This window comes from Euphorbia lathyris, chromosome 1 (genome assembly GCF_963576675.1).
Source record: "Euphorbia lathyris chromosome 1, ddEupLath1.1, whole genome shotgun sequence".
NCBI classification, from domain to species: domain Eukaryota; kingdom Viridiplantae; phylum Streptophyta; class Magnoliopsida; order Malpighiales; family Euphorbiaceae; genus Euphorbia; species Euphorbia lathyris.
The window spans coordinates 8,400,795-8,417,590 of NC_088910.1; the positions used below are offsets into that span (position 1 = coordinate 8,400,795).

Genomic DNA, 16,796 nt, shown 5'->3' on the forward strand with positions numbered 1-16,796 from the left:
CATCTATCATCATCTATATTATTTCTTTTCTTTTTCTTTTTCTTTCATTTTCATCATCAATTTTCTCTGAACCGTTTGTCCACCGTTTCTTTAATTTACGGAGATTCGACCGTCCAAATCACTCGAAATTAGAACCATAGCATCTTTATGCATAGATCTAAGTCCTAACCGAAGAGTTTTTGAGTTTCGGCAGTGTTTGGAGGAAAACGTCTTAGACAGGATTTAGAGGCGAATTGAACGGGTGTGTTTTCTTCAATTAGTAGCCAAGGTAAGTAACTATCAACTATATTTTGAGTTTTATGTATATAGATATATATATATATATAATCAAAGAAGTTTCAGAAATTGATATTTTAAGGTTATGCAGAAATTTTGTAAAATTGAGATTTTTCATGATTTTGCTTTTTATTGTGAAATTATGGTTCAAATGAAGCTATTGACTATGCTTCTATGTGAATTTCAAATTTTACTTGATTATGTTGATTTAAGGCTTAATTTGATTGATTTACATATATACATATATGTTTTTGGTTTCAATATATATCCATATTGAACAAAATGAATTTGATGATTTCTTACGAATTGTTTTTGGATTGAGAAATCTGTTGCGGTTATTGTTGTTATTATTTTGGATTGAAGTCCAAATATGATTTTTATGATACCAAAGGGTTAATTGAAGCCAAATGATTTATGATTATGAAATAGTTTGGAATTTGATTGTGAAAGGAAATTTGAATACGTTATGATTTTATGATTTTATATCCATCGAGAGTTATCCGGATCGGTGGTTTTATATTTGAAGACCATGTTCAGTGAGGGACATGGCCTGTATACACAGTCTGAAGACCTATTGGGTATGGCAGCGAGGTGTTGGGTAAGACCATATGGGATAGGCAATGTTAAGAGACGTCTCGATTATATATGTGGTTATGGATTGATACTTAAGGGGAGAAACTCGAGGATGGATACAATGTTTTAAGTTCATTTGGATTATGTTTTCGGTTATGATTGATTTTGATATAAGGTTTTACGTTTGATTAAATACGAGTTGGTTTGATAAAACACTTATTTGATTACAATATTTTATAAGGTTTTGAACTCAAGAATGGATACAAGATTATATATTTTTATGGTTTTGGTTTACTACTTTGACTATATTATGAACTTACGTTTTGAGTATATTTTATAAGATTGGATTAAATCCCTTTATAAATGTATATATGTAGCTATGTTAAATAAAGTTGGTTTTTATAACTGATAGTTTCTTACTGAGATTTTTGTCTCACCGTTTTTAAATGTTTTAATATTTTTAGGTGAGAAAGTACAGGATATAGAGAAGGTTACCGACCGTTTAGGCGGGGTTTGGAAGTTGACTGCTTATTGTGAGAATTATGGTTAGAACTTTGGTAGTTCAATTGTAATATAATGGCGTTGGATAATTTGGAGACTCTTAAGTATTTATTATGATCTTTCTATTTCACGTCCGATGCCGATTGAGGTCGTCTAGGGTCGGGTGTGACATGTAAAGTCATGAGTATTGGGATACCATAAGCCTGCATTCACTGAGCCTTGCAAATATCTAAGGATTCTTTTTACAGCTATGTAGTGAGATTCCTTAGGGTTAGATTGATATCTAGCGCAATAACATACTGAGAACTGAATGTCCGGTCTACTCGCTGTTAAGTAAAGTAAAAAGCCAATCATACCTCGATATAATTTGTTATCTACTGACTTACCACTTTCATCAGCACAGAGGACAGTGTCAGTGCCCATTGGGGTCTATATTGGCTTACAGTTGTCAAGTTCATATTTCTTCAATATCTCCTTAGCATACTTCGTTTGACTTATGAAGATGCCATTCTTTCCTTGTTTGATTTGGAGTCCAAGGAAGAAGTTAAGTTCTCCCATCATTGACATGTCAAACTCAGTCTGCATCTGTTTACTAAACTCCTTGCACATAGATTCGTTAGTAGCACCAAAAATGATGTCATCAACATATATTTGAGCCAGTAGGGTGTCTTTACCCTTTCTCCTAATGAATAAGGTTGTATCAGCTTTGCCTCTGACATAATTTCTAGTCAGCAGGAAACTGGTCAGCCTATCATACCAAGCACGTGGTGCTTGCTTGAGCCTATCATACCCTTTCTCCTGATACCACTTGTTGGTCCCGTGTAACGCGACAATATTAGTTCCAAGGGGGGGTTAGGAACTATTTAAAATTTTCGTGTAAGGCTGACTGTTAATTTCGAACTTAGACTTTCTCGAAGTCTTTTAGCACGGTGAGACTGAGTAAATTCAAGATACAGGCTTAGTCAGCAGGTGACTAAGACTGAATCTATCCTTGAGTCAGGAGATAGCACTTGAGTCTATTCCTGAACTCAGTTTCTCAGTTCACACAACTCAACTTATGTTCTTTTTAGTTGTTTAACTAGGCAGTGTTATAGCAAGCAATAATTTAAGGAGATAAGGGTTAGAAAGATGTTACTCAGCAGACGTATCCTGGTTCGGCCTCTCCGCCTACGTCCAGTCCCCGGAATTCCTTCCGAGCTTTTTGGAATCCTCTACTGAGCTCTTTAAAGGTAGAGCACAAACCTTTTACAATAGCAAGCTGAGTATACAAGAGTACCTTCCTCTATTCCTTTACTCACTCCTATTTCTACCGCTGAGTACTATAACCGAGTACTCAGCTTCTCCTTTCTATTCTTCTAGAAATGATAAGTGTTTGTTTGTCCTAAACAACAATTGCTAAGACACTTTAGATGATTTAGATCACTCTAGACTTTTACACAGAATTGGAATTGGTGTAAGATTTGCTTTGCTTTTCTCACAGAACTTCAAGTAACAATTTGGTCAGCGTTTCGACTTGATTGAAGATCTGCATCGAATGAAGCGTTTGAGTGGCCTATTTATAGTGACACTTGATGCACTGGTTATTTCGAATTTCGAAATAACCGTTGGAGGGAAACGGCTTCCTGTCGCTTTCACTCAGTACGTGCTCAGCGTCTTCGGCCAATCAAAACCTCGTATCTTCTGTCTTCGCCAGTGCTCAGCAGCTTTTCGTCAGACCGAACAGAATGTTTCCACATTTATGGTAAAGTCTACTAGACAGCTTTCTGCGTCTTCTGAACTTTACCCGAAGTAGAAATACTTTGTCTACAAGTTTATTCAGGCCAGCTGCTAACCTGACTACCTTGTCGCTCAACTCAGCAGCTTCATCTTGTAGCTTTTGGTTGAAGGTTTCTCGATCCTTCTCAATGTTGGGCTTGCGTTTTACTCAGTGAGACCTGCGTTTTGATCTGCTTGGGCCGTGAGGCTTTGACACGTTGACTTGGGCTTGACTTTCTCTTGTGGGCCTTTGTGGCATACAACTTGATGTCTTATAGATTTAAATAACTCAACATTGAACAAACACATTAGTACAAATAAATAAAGCTTTTAAATTTAATGTGTTGGAATATTTTTATCATGGGGATTTAATTCTTATTAAGTAATTTTGTCAAATCAAAATCATGTGGAAAGGTGTTTCAACATCCTCAACTGTGACTAAGAAATGTGTGAGCTTATACGCTATAGATCTCCATGGTCGTACTGCTTTATTAGGTCTAATACGCTCAGCTGGGATAGGCTGAGTATATCCGACCTGTCGCAGCGCTCGATCGGGCATATACGGCTCGACGATGTCTCTACACCGTATCCAACCGGCGTAGGACACTCGAAGCCGATCATCATCGGGGACAGGACCATAAGGCAACCACGTCACCTGAAAAAAATAATACTCAATAAAAAATAATAATATACTATAAATAATACTTAAATTAATTCTAAAATTTTATAAAATACCTCTGCTGCCATCATACGGTCCAGCTGCCCGCGTATGGTATCTAGTCGGGTGGTCGTCTTGCCTAGTACCCCGACCTCCCATCTCAGTGCACGGGCATGGTCAGCTGGGATCAAGTGAGCTCCTCTATGCGGCTGGAACACCGGAAAATACTCGTATATCCATGCCTGCAGTAGGGTCAAACATCCGCATATACATGAACAGTCTCCTCTGCTCGCTATCCCCAGCTGCCGGTACAACATGGCAAGTCTAGCAGACCCCCATGATAGTCCAGCTGCCCCGCTGACACCGCCGTAAACCTCAGCAAGATGGGCCGGCCTAATCCTATCTCCACTCTTATCAACAAACAGAGTGGATGAAAGCATAAGCCACATCCACGCTGTGGCCCGAGTAGCGTCATCCCTACCCTGGATGACAAGCCCGTGTACAGCCTGAACAAATACACCTCCACCACCCCATAAATGTCGACCCGGCAACAGAAGCTGATCCTGATCCACCCCAAACATCATCATGCACATGGCATGAAGCCCGTCAGTAGTTGGAGACTCAGACACAATCGGACCGTCGATCGGGATCCGAAGAATCTGCCACACATCGTGCAGCTGGATAGTCATCTCCCCGAACAGCATGTGGAAGGAGTTCGTATCGGGCTGCCACCGCTCCACGAACGCAGTCAACAGCGGAGTGCCGATGTTCTTAAACATGGCATGTGGAAGGTGAGACAAACAAGTCTTCTCGATCATCTCCTTCAGCTGTAAAATGACACATATACAATTTATACAATTACTGAATGTTTTTTATGTTTATAGTTAAAAATACAAATTACAATAAATGTTGACACACTATATTATTCTTACCTCGGGTGAAGCACCAGAAAACCACTGACACAAATCTCGGCATGTTGATGATCTGTTGTAGCATGTCAGAAACGACCGAATCTCTCCTCCCAGCATCCGTGAGGCAACATGTCCTAGAAAACTAGGAATCACGGAACCATCAACGGGGCCACCATCCACCGGTCCAGTAACTAGCCATCTCTCGTCCTCACTAGCTTTGGGACGTTTGCTTGTCCCTGAAAGTTATAAAATTATGCTAAATATACTAAAATTATACTAAAATATACTAAAATTATACTAAAATTATACTAAAATTATACTAACATACTAAAATTATACTAAATTATACTAAAATACTAAAATTATACTAAAATTATACTAAAATATACTAAAATTATACCAAAATTATACTAAAATACTAAAATTATACTAAATTATACTAAAATTATACTAAAATTATACTAAAATACTAAAATTATACTAAAATTATACTAAATTATACTAAAATTATACTAAAATACTAAAATTATACTAAATTATACTAAATTATACTAAAATACTAAAATTATACTAAAATACTAAAAAATACCTGTACTCGCAAAGCGACCTCCTACGCGCTGGGTCGGCTGTCTCCCCGGGGTCTGCTGCTCATTGCTATACTCAACCTCGCGATCACGTGCAACTGCAGGCTGTCGCACTGCCTGGGCTGCCACATCCAGGTAGTCCTCCACAGTATCGCTATCAGGCTCTCTGTCATCAAAATCTGTCGCCCCCTCCGATCCATCAATAGCGGGCTGCTCCACAATCGGTCCCCTCCTCAACTGGTCCGTCGCAGCCCCTCTACGCCTACGACCGGATATATCAATACCACGCAATCTCGTATGGCGTGGTGTATCATCCTCGCCGTCCATATCTAGACGACGAGCAGATGACAGGATGGATTTCCCACCCCTAGTAGGTCGCTCCGTCTACAAAAAAAAAAACTACATATAGTTAATAAAAAATGGTAACATATAAATTATAAATTACACTAAATTAATAAAATTGTAAATAATGTAAATTATACTAAATTTATAAAATTATGCTAAAATACTACTAAATTAATAAAATTGTAAATAATTGTAATTATACTAAAATTATAAAATTATAATAAATTATACTAAAGTTATAAAATTATACTAAAATTATAAAATTACACTAAATTAATAAAATTATAAAAATTATGCTAAAATTATACTAAATTTATACTAAAATTATAAAATTACACTAAATTAATAAAATTGTAAGGGGGCGTTTGGTTCGGGGTCTTTAGGAATGGGAATGGGAATGAGAGGGTTTCATTCTCTTTGTTCTTGTTTGTTTAACAAAAAAATTCATTCCCTTTACCCGTTTTAGATTATAGGATTACCCCACTTTAGGTTAACCCATTACCCCAAATCTTGTAGGGAATTGGATTCCCTTTCCCAATTTTTTTGTTCTTTTTATTTTATCGAACCACAAATCTCTGAAATTTATGAAATTCTAGAATTTCTGAAATTTTTGAAATTCCAGAATTTTCAAAAAGTCCAAAATTTCTGAAATTTCTAAAATTTCAGAATTTCTGGAATTTTAAAAATTCCAGAATTTTTGAACTTCCAAAATTTCTAGAATTTCAGCATTTCTAAAATTCCAGAATTTTTGAAATTCCAGAAATTCTAGATTTTGAAATTTCAGAATTTCCAAAATTCTAGAATTTCCGGATTCTGGAATTTTAAAAATTCCAGAATTTCAAAAATTTTAAATTCAAGTTCCAAAATTTTCAGAATTTAATAATTTTTGAAGTTCAAGAATTTTTTGAAATTCTAGAAATCTGAAAGTTCAAAAATTCCAAAGGTTTGAAATTGCATTCCATTTCCTAAACATAACCAAACACATAGGGGAATCAATGCTTATTCCTTTCCTTTCCTTTGATTTCCCTTTCTTCATTCCTTTTCCCTTACCTCATGTGAACCAAACGCCCCCTAAATAATGTAAATTTTTATTAAAAAAAACCTTGAGTGTAAGGGAATCACGCCCAGACCACTGGTCGGGCGTATGAACATTACGCCCGACCAGTGGTGCGGGCGTAAGCGCATCACCCCCGACCAGTGGTTCGGGCGTTCTAGCATCACGTCCGACCAGTGGTGCGGGCATGTGGCTATCACGCCCTCACCACTGCTCGGGCGTGATTCCCTCACGCCGGAACCACAGGTCGGGCGTGATGTTCATACGCCCGATTGCGACTCCGGCAAATTTTTTAAACACCCCACAGATCATAAAACAGAGCGAAAATCAACGAAATAAAACCGTAAATCTTACCATTTTGTCTTTCCCTTTACAGACTCTTTCACGATCCATGATTTGGTTCACAAACGAGTTCAGATTTGATCGAAAAGTGTATAGGGTATTTAAGAGGTTTTGGTTTTTTTTAATTTTTGGGCAAAGAGTAGTTCGGTCAATTCCTAAAGTTAGGGTAGGAATTTGTGCTCACCAAAATAAACATCGATGTCACAAAATAATAGATGAATGGACAACAATAAATAAATAAAAAAAAAGAATTATAATATATAAATCCGATCTACCAAATTATACTTTAAGCCCACTTATTATTAGTGTGATTATTTTAATAGAACACATGGTGTCATTATAGGTTATTGGGTTTTGTACATGTTCGGTAAGATCGAGATTGGCTTCATATAAACATATATTTTATAAAAAAAAATGTCGGCAGGCTGAGCTGATGAATTTTGACTGCTCAATTGGCTGATTCCAATCATCACAATTAGTTATATGACTATAAAAATAACCAGTAATATTTATGTATTTTTTAGGTAAATTAAACCCACATCAAAACAAAAAGGTTAAGATGGGAAAATACTCTTAACGTTTTGGGTTAGGATCAATTTTACTTCTAACGTCTAAAATGGTACAATTTTATCTCTAATGTTTGTAGTCAAGAGCAATTTTACCCCTAACGTTGATAAATTGGATCAATTTCAGACACTATTATAAAATACAGTCTTTTTTTTCTTTATTTTGCACCAATTGCATATCAATTTGTTCTATAAAAGGATATAATGTTTTTTGTAATTTAATAATAAAATTAGAGATTAATATTTATAAATTCGGTGATTTTTTTGATTTTTTTTGTCTAATTCGTACAAAAGACAGTACATTTTTAATATTTTTTTCTTATTTTTTCACATCCCAACATATGTTTGTGATTTGTTACTGATAAAATAACGCATGTGTGAAGTATAGATGACAAGATTCATGACCGAGGAAACAGTTTGATGAATTATTTCTCAAATTGACCAAATTTATCAACGTTAGGGGTAAAATTGCTCTTGACTTCCAACATTAGGGGTAAAATTGCTCCTGTCCCAAAACATTAGGGGTATTTTTGCACCTTAACCCAAAGAAAAATGATCCGACATTCTTCTGCGGTGAAACTCGCTATTCTCTGAACTTAACTTATTTTCACGGTATAGTTATTTAACTTTAAAACGTAACTTTTAATATTATGACTGTTAAACATTAATTAATATTTTAAAATAATCGTTAACAATCTTAAAATAAAAATATTTAAGAATTAAAGTTGTTTATGAAATTTTATTTTTTATTTTTAAAAATCATAATTTGTGGAGCTTTCTCTCTTTAAAAATTCATTTTCTCCTTTCTAACCAAACAAAACTTAAATGACCTCAAAACAAAAATTTTGAAAAATTAAAGTTTCTTAAAATAGAGCAATTCTTGGAATTTTTTATAATAAGACCGTCAACGATCATTTTGAGACGTTGATTGAAATTTAATAGTCATAATGTTAGAAAGTGTAAAATTGAGTGGTTTTTATACCATGGTTTGAAGTTTATAGTCATAATGTGAAAATGAGTAACGTTAAGTGGTCATAGATGTTGTTGTAGGTATAATACTCATTTGATCCTTAAACTAAAAATCTAGAGTTAGTTAGAACTTTAAACTATCAAATTAGGTCCATGAGTTAAGTAAAAATCATCAATTGAGTTCTTATTCTATCCTAAAATCAGAAACTGTGACTATTTGACATGGACTATAATGATCTTTGTGTTGGCTCAAAATGAGTTTGAAGAAAAAAGAGTCTGGAACTTTTCAAACGAATGATTTTCGATGGGTACTCAATTGATGATTTTACTCAGTTCAAGATGATTTTGATAGTTTAAGTTTCTAATTGACTTTGAATCTTCAGTTGGAAGTAGGGATGACAACGGGCAGGGTACCTGTGGATAGTGTCAATCTCAAACCCTTACCCGTTTTTTTAGTTACTTGTACCCGTCTCATTACCCTAACGGGTATACTTTTTAATTCACGGGTACCCTTACCCGTTAAGAATCAATACATAAAATAAAAAATATTATAAATTTAACAAAGTATAAAATTAATAAATCATCAATAAATCACTCATCTAAAAATTGAACAAATTAAACTTTAATCAATAAGAATAAAGTAACATGATGGTATTTCTCAATGGTTGAAGAACAAAAGGTTAAGGTTTGAATCTTACGTCTTACATCTAAAAAACGATAATATTTTTAAAGATAAAGGATTTATGACGGGTAATGGGTATCTCGTACCCATGGGGCATTCTCATACCCGTCATGGATAATGATTTTGATCTCATACCTGTTCCATACCATTTTATATAGAGTATATGTAATTCTATTAGAGTTGGGTAGTGTTAGGTACACACGGGTACAGTACCTGTTGACATCCCTAGTTGGGAGAGCTGAAATGGGTTTTATGTTTTTTATAGGCTTAATACATCATTTGCTCCCTGAACTTGTCCAAAAAGCTTGATTGGTCCCTGAACTTTTAAAGTGTCTCGATAACCCTCTAAACTTGCATAAAATGTTCAGTTAACCTCCTAAACTTACGTAAAATATAATCAATTGATCTCTTGGTTGTAAAAAAGCAAGTTAAATGCGGAATATGTATTATATTTGTCTTAAAAAAAAGTAAAACGATCAAGATCGGGATATGCAGTTCTAATATTAGAGAAGACAAGTTTTATAGTTGAGTAAGTAAGAATTCCTTTTTTAATCTATTACATTTTAAGACGTGTGCAATACATATTCCACTTTTAACTTACTTTTTTTTGTAACCGAGTGATTAATTGATTACATTTTACGCAAGTTTAAGGGACTAACTGAATGTTTTATGTAAGTTCAAAAGGTTATCGGGACATTTTGAAAGTTCAGGGTGCCAATCAAATTTTTTTGGACAGCGGCAAATGTATGTATTAAGCCTTTTTATATATATATTATCACAAGTAGCTAGTTAGGAATATTTTATATCACATAATTCAATATATAAATGAAGACCTCTCCATAACCCATTAAAAGCACCACTTTATTTAACTTCCAGAATTGACAAACCATCACCAAAAAATGGGTTCAGAATCACAGAAAAAGGTCCCAATAATTGACCTAACAAAGGAGATTGAAAGAGGAAGTGAAGAATGGAATGAAGTAAGCAAAAGAGTGAGAGAATCATGTGAAGATTATGGCTGTTTTGAGGTGATTTATGATCAGATTTTAAGTGAATTAAGAGAGGAATTTTTCTCATTGACAAAGGGTCTTTTTGAGCTTCCATTAGAGATTAAAAAGAAGAACACAAATCCAAAGGTTTATATGGCTTATTCTCCCCCAAATCCAGTTCTTCCTTTGCTTGAAAGTTTTGGGATTGAAGATGCTTCTAATTTTGATTCTATTCAAGGGTTTGCGAAATTGATGTATGGTGATGATGATGTTGCTGCTCAAGATCACTTCTGGTTTGGTTTCTTTTCCTTGATTCTTTGTTCTTTTCTTTGATTTATGTTCTTGATTCTTTCAGTATGGCTGAATATAGTAGTTTTCACCTGGATCTTGAACTATGAAACTGTTGATCCAAAAGCCTAAATCAATGGTAAATAATCAAATTCATTTGATTATTCAGGTTGCTGAATACATTAGTAGTATTGAATCTGGTAAAAGACTCTGATATTTAACCTTAGGGGCTAATAGATCACTTTAAAAAAATTCAAGGGGTTAGAAGTATTTTTTTAGAGAGTTAATTGGTCATTTTACGCAAGTTCGAGAGGTAAATAGAACTTTTTCAAAGTGTAAGGGAGTTGAAGTTTTTGGATAAGTATATGGGGCTAAAGATGGATTAAGCCCTGAATTTTAAAAATGTCATATTAGTCTTCTGACTTACTTAATCTGACAAGTAATACTGTGTTAGCAAGTTTAAGTGCATATTACTTAAATTAAGTTTAGGGATCGGTTGATTTAAAAAAAGTTTAGGGATCGATTGATCATTTTTGAAAAATTCAGGAGATTAATAAATTATTTTAAATAAATTCAAGGGTTAATAAAACATGTTCGATGTTCACGGGACTAATTAATTTCTTGAGCCAAGTTCAAGAGGTTAATCGGTTCCTTGATTCGTAGTTATTTTCTTTGATTTCTGTGTTGCTTGTGTTAATTTCAACGTGGCTGTGTAGTATTGAATCGGGTAAAAAACGATATCTAGCTAAGTTTGGAAGTTAATAGATCATTTTTAAAAAAATTAGGGGCCTAATAGATACTTTTTAGAGAGTTAGTGTATCACTTTAACGAAGTTCGATGGGGAAATAGAACTGTTTCAAAGTATAAGGGATATTTGACCTTTTTGGAAGTATAAGGGGCTAAAGTTATATTAAACTCCTGAATTTTAGAGATGTCATGTTAGTCTCACGAACTTACTTATTGTGACATGATTAACAACCTAATACTAGTGGTAGCGTAAGAGGAGATTTCAACAAGTTTAGCGCCTATCAATTTAATTAAACATAGGGACGAATAGGTTACTTCAAGAAAATTCATGAATTAATAAATCATTATAAGTAAGTTTAAGAATAATGAAATATGTTCAAAGGACTAATCAGTTCCTTGAAATATGTACAATATAGTTCCATTCCGTCATGAGTTGAAAATTTCAACAATAAATGATTCTCTAGGATTTGAACTTCCGATCTCTAGGTTTAAGAGACTCTCGTACCATGATAGGAGCTATAAACTAACAAGGGCTTAATGCATTTGTGGCCCCTATAATTGGCCTAAAATTTCAACTGCCCCTAAACTTTCAAAAGCTCCAAATTCCCTATTCTTGTCCAATTACATTTAATAATCCACTAATTTTTTTTGTTTAATTAGATTCAATAACCCAAAAACTTCATCTGCCCCGTGAACTTTCAAAAGTTCATATTTTTTTTTTGTTTATTTAGTATCTTCTTTTGACACATGGCGGAGGTTGTCTCCCATTTACTACATTCAACAAATTCTATTAAGAAAATGAAATTGGACAAGAATATGGAATCATTTGAAACTTTTAAAATGTGAGGAGTAATACGCTCCGAACACCATGCCATTCGTGCATTGGAGCTATAATTTGATGTCACGCTATATATTTTAGATTATAGAGTTTATATTCTACTGTCTAAAACTATTAAAAAAACTAACTAAAAAATCCTTGATTAATTAATTACTTACACAATATTAATATTTTATTAGTTAATACGTGACACGACACCAAGTTATGAATCTCATACATAGATGACGTGGTACGCCAACATAGCTATTGGCAGGAGCGTATACTGAGGGGCTTAGGGGCTAGGACCCTCTAGCCACCGGAACCACTGTGATCAGGGGTGGTTCCATCTCCCTCCTCTTTTTTTCAACAAATATTAATAGAGTGCTGAATTAGCACGTGTAAGGCCTTTTTCCCTAAATCCAAATTTCTAATATTTTTGGTCTATTACCCTTCCCTAAATCCAAATTTCTAAATATTTTTGGGTGTTAGGCCTCCTAAATCCAAGTTTCTAAAAAAAATTTAGTCCGTTAGGTCTCTCTAAATCCATTTTTTTTAAAAGTTTTAGATTGGTGCTTAAAAATTAGTTCTTGACCACTTAGATTATAACATGTATATATACGAAAAAAATTTGAACAGGTTCGATCTAACATAAAAAAAAATTACGCACACACCTGTATAAATCGCCCCCCAACTGACCAATCATGTATTGGCCGCTGCCTATTGGTCTACTAGTATCTGGTACAATTTCTCATTCAATCTATAAGCTTTAAGTAATTAATAGATAAAATTTCAACAATCATTTCTATTATCTCTCAGCATAAATTTCATCTGAAGTACTAATGCTATGAACTTACAATCTATATCTTTTTCTCAGCAAAATATATAGCACTTTGGTGAAGCAATTGAATGATCTACACCAAACAATCAGGAACCTAATTGTCGACAGTTATGGCCTTGGAAAAAACTCAGAGACAATGGCAACAATGGCAACAAAAACACTTCTCCGTACACTGAAATACAAACCATCTCCGCCGGGAGAAAACATCCTCGGAGCCTACGCACATACAGATAAACCACTCTGCACAATTCTAGGCGAAGATGGAAGTTCGGGTCTAGAAATCGAAACAAAGATCGACGGTGAATGGATTCAATGGCTTCCGTCAGTTCCTAATTCTTACATTTTCATTGTTGGGGATCCTTTAATGGTGTGGAGTAATAGAAGATTACATTCTGTGAAACATAAGGTTATAATGAAAGGCGAGAAAGATCGATATTCTCTTGCTTCGTTCTTGTTTCCATTGGATGGTACGATTATTAAGCCGGAAGAAGAACTTATTGATGAAGATCATCCGAGGGTGTTTAAAGAGTTTGATATTATGGATTTCTTGAACTTTTGTTATTCGAGTGCTGAAAGTCCGTCTATTGATTCGGATAAACAAGTCTACGTATTTGCTGGGGTTTGATTCTGGGGATGGATTCGGCTTTTCGAGATCTACCAAGGTTTGAAGAAGAATAAAAGATGTGATCTTCCTTATTCGGGTTTAATTTTTAGTGATTGTTTAGATCTTATGTCTCTTTTAATTGTGTTGTAATGTTGGTTTAGGTGAAAGATAAACAAATAAGCTTATTCGGGTCTACTTGTTTTTTGTATGCTTCGGATTTTGGATTTTGGATTTTCACATATTCTTGTATTATAGACATTTTGATGTTTAAGCGCGTAAGAGGAGATTAGGGCATGTTTAAGCACGTATCACTTTCACCAAATTCAGGTATCAATAGATCACTTTAGATAAGTTTAAACGCTATTAGGTACCTTTCAGTAAGTTCAGCAGGGTAATAAGATATCTTCAAATTTTAAGGGACTAATCGGTTCCTTACGCCAAGTTCAAGTAGTTAACCGATTTTTGCCTCAAAACGTGTACAACATAAGTTCACGCTGCCATGAGTTGAAAATTTCGACAATAAATGACACTAAGTTAGAATCTGGACTCTCGATCTCTAAATCTCTCTACAAAAAATGGTCTATTACGACGCTAAGATTTAAGATTTAACAACATTTCTCGGTGTCCCTAAATGTTTACCTATGTTTTTCAAATGGTCGCCATAAACATCATTAAATCGTGTGTCTTTAATTATAACAACGCATAAACCATTGTGCACAATTCTAGGTGAAGATGGAAGTTCGGGTCTAGAAATCGAAACAAAGATCGATGGTGAATGGATTCAATGGCTTCCGTGAAACATAAGGTTATAATGAAAGGCGAGAAAGATCGATATTCTCTTGCTTCGTTCTTGTTTCCACTAGATGGTACGATTATCAAGCCGGAAGAAGAACTTATTGATGAAGATCATCCGAGGGTGTTTAAAGAGTTTGATATTATGGATTTCTTGAACTTTTGTTATTCGAGTGCTGAAAGTCTGTCTATTGATTCGGATAAGCAAGTGTATGTATTTGTCGGGGTTTGATTATGGGGATGGATTCGGCTTTTCGAGATCTACCGAGGTTTGAAGAATAAAAGATGTGATCTTTCTTATTCGGGTTTAATTGTTAGTGATTGTCTAGATCTTATGTCTCTTTTAATTATGCTGTAATGTTGGTTTAGGTGAAAGATAAACAAATAAGCTTATTCGGGTCTACTTGTTTTTTGTATGGTTCGGATTTTAGATTTTAGATTTTCACATATTCTTGTATTATAGACATTTTGACGTTTAAGTGCGTAAGAGGAGACTAGAGCAAGTTTAAGCGTGTATCACATTAACCAAATTCAGGCATACTTTAGATAAGTTTAAACGCTACTAGGTACCTTTCAGTAAGTTCAGCAGGGTAATAAGATATCTTCAAATTTCAAGGGACTAATCGGTTCCTTAGTCCAAGTTCAAGAAGCTAACCGATTTTTGCCTCAAAACGTGTACAATATAAGTTCACGCTGCCATGAGTTGAAAATTTCGACAATAAATAACACTAAGTTAGAATCTGGACTCTCGATCTCTAAATCTCACTACACAAAATGGCCTATTACGACGCTAAAATTTAAGATTTAACAACATTTCTCGGTATCCCTAAATGTTTACCTACGTTTTTCAAATTGTCGTCATAAGCATCATTAAATCTCGTGTCTTTAATTATAACAACGCATAAACCATTGTGCACAATTCTAGGTGAAGATGGAAGTTCGGGTCTAGAAATTGAAACAAAGATTGACTGTCGGTGGATTCAATGGGTTCCGTCAGTTCCTAATTCTTACATTTTCATTGTTGGGGATCCTTTAATGGTGTGGAGCAATAGAAGATTACATTCTGTGAAACATAAGATTATAATGAAAGGTGAGAAAGATAGATATTCTCTTGCTTCGTTCTTGTTTCCGCTAGATGGTACGATTATCAAGCCGGAAGAAGAACTTATTGATGAAGATCATCCGAGAGTGTTTAAAGAGTTTGATATGATAGATTTCTTGAACTTTTGTTATTCGAGTACTGAGAGTCCGTCTATTGATTCGGATAAACAAGTGTATGTGTTTGTCGGGGTTTGATTTGATTTGATCATAACGCGTATGAGAAGATTGTTATGGAGATGGGTTCGGGTTTTCGAGATCTACGGAGATTTGAAGAATAAAGATGTGATCTTTCTTATTCGGGTCTAATTTTTAGTGATTGTCTAGATTTTATGTCTCTTTTGTTGTATTTTAATGTCGGTTTAGTTAAAAGATCTATAATAAAGTTATTAGGCATGCTACTTGTTTTGCGTATGGTTCGGATTTTGGATTTTGGATTTCACGTATTCTTGTATTATGGACACTTTGATGTTTAAGCTCGTAAGAGGAGATTAGGACAAGTTTAAGCGAAAATGCGCACACCAATTGATCAGTTTAGACAAGTTTAGAGGCTACTAGGTACTTTTAAGTAAGTTCGGGAGACTAATAAGATATCTTATAATCGGTTCCTTAGGCCAAGTTCAAGAGGCTAACCGATTGTTTCCACTAGATGATACGATTATCAAGCCGGAAGAAGAACTTATTGATGAAGATCATCCGAGGGTGTTTAAAAAGTTTGATATTATGGATTTCTTGAACTTTTGTTATTCGAGTGCTGAAAGTCCGTCTATTGATTCGGATAAACAAGTGTATGTATTTGCTGAGGTTTGATTATGGGGATGGATTCGGCTTTTCGAGATCTACCAAGGTTTGAAGAATAAAAGATGTGATCTTTCTTATTCGGGTTTAATTGTTAGTGATTGTCTAGATTTTATGTCTATTTTGTTGTGTTTTAATGTCGGTTTAGTTAAAAAGATCTATAATAAAGTTATTAGGCATGCTACTTGTTTTGTGTATGGTTCGGACGTTTGGATTTTGAATTTTCACATAATATTGTATTATAGAAAATTTGACGTTTAAGGGCGTAAGAGGAGATTAGAGCAAGCTTAGGCGAAAATTCTCGAACATATTGATCAATTTAGAAAAGTTCTGAAGCAACTAGGTACTTTTAAGTAAGTTCGGGAGGCTAATAAGATATGTTATAATAGGTTCCTTAGGCCAAGTTCAAGAGGCTAACCGATTTTTTCCTCAAAGCGTGTACAACATAAGTTCATGCTGCCATGAGTTGAAAATTTCGACAATAAATGCACTAAGTTACAATCTGAACTCTCGATCTCTAAATCTCATTACAAACAAAATACCCTATTGCGACGTTAAAATTTAAGGTTTAATAACGCTTTTTTATGTCCCGAAATATTCACCCACTCT

At 34.5% G+C, this 16,796-nt stretch overlaps 1 protein-coding gene across 1 annotated transcript; it reads left to right on the forward strand.

Annotated features, from left to right (window-relative positions):
* Positions 1 to 10,028: 10,028 nt before the first annotated feature.
* On the forward strand, positions 10,029 to 13,803 carry LOC136221124 (probable inactive 2-oxoglutarate-dependent dioxygenase AOP2). Its single transcript, XM_066008872.1, has 2 exons — positions 10,029 to 10,498; positions 12,932 to 13,803. Exons 1-2 carry the CDS (start codon positions 10,116 to 10,118, stop codon positions 13,518 to 13,520), a joined length of 972 nt encoding a protein of 323 aa, XP_065864944.1. The 5' UTR covers positions 10,029 to 10,115; the 3' UTR covers positions 13,521 to 13,803.
* Positions 13,804 to 16,796: the final 2,993 nt, after the last annotated feature.

Excerpts from the sequence above, each read along its gene's own strand:
- LOC136221124 (XM_066008872.1), top strand. The coding sequence starts at position 10,116 with ATGGGTTCAGAATCACAGAAAAAGGTCCCAATAATTGACCTAACAAAG. Across the intron at positions 10,499-12,931 it reads GCTGCTCAAGATCACTTCTG|CAAAATATATAGCACTTTGG; the intron begins GTTTGGTTTCTT and ends TCTTTTTCTCAG.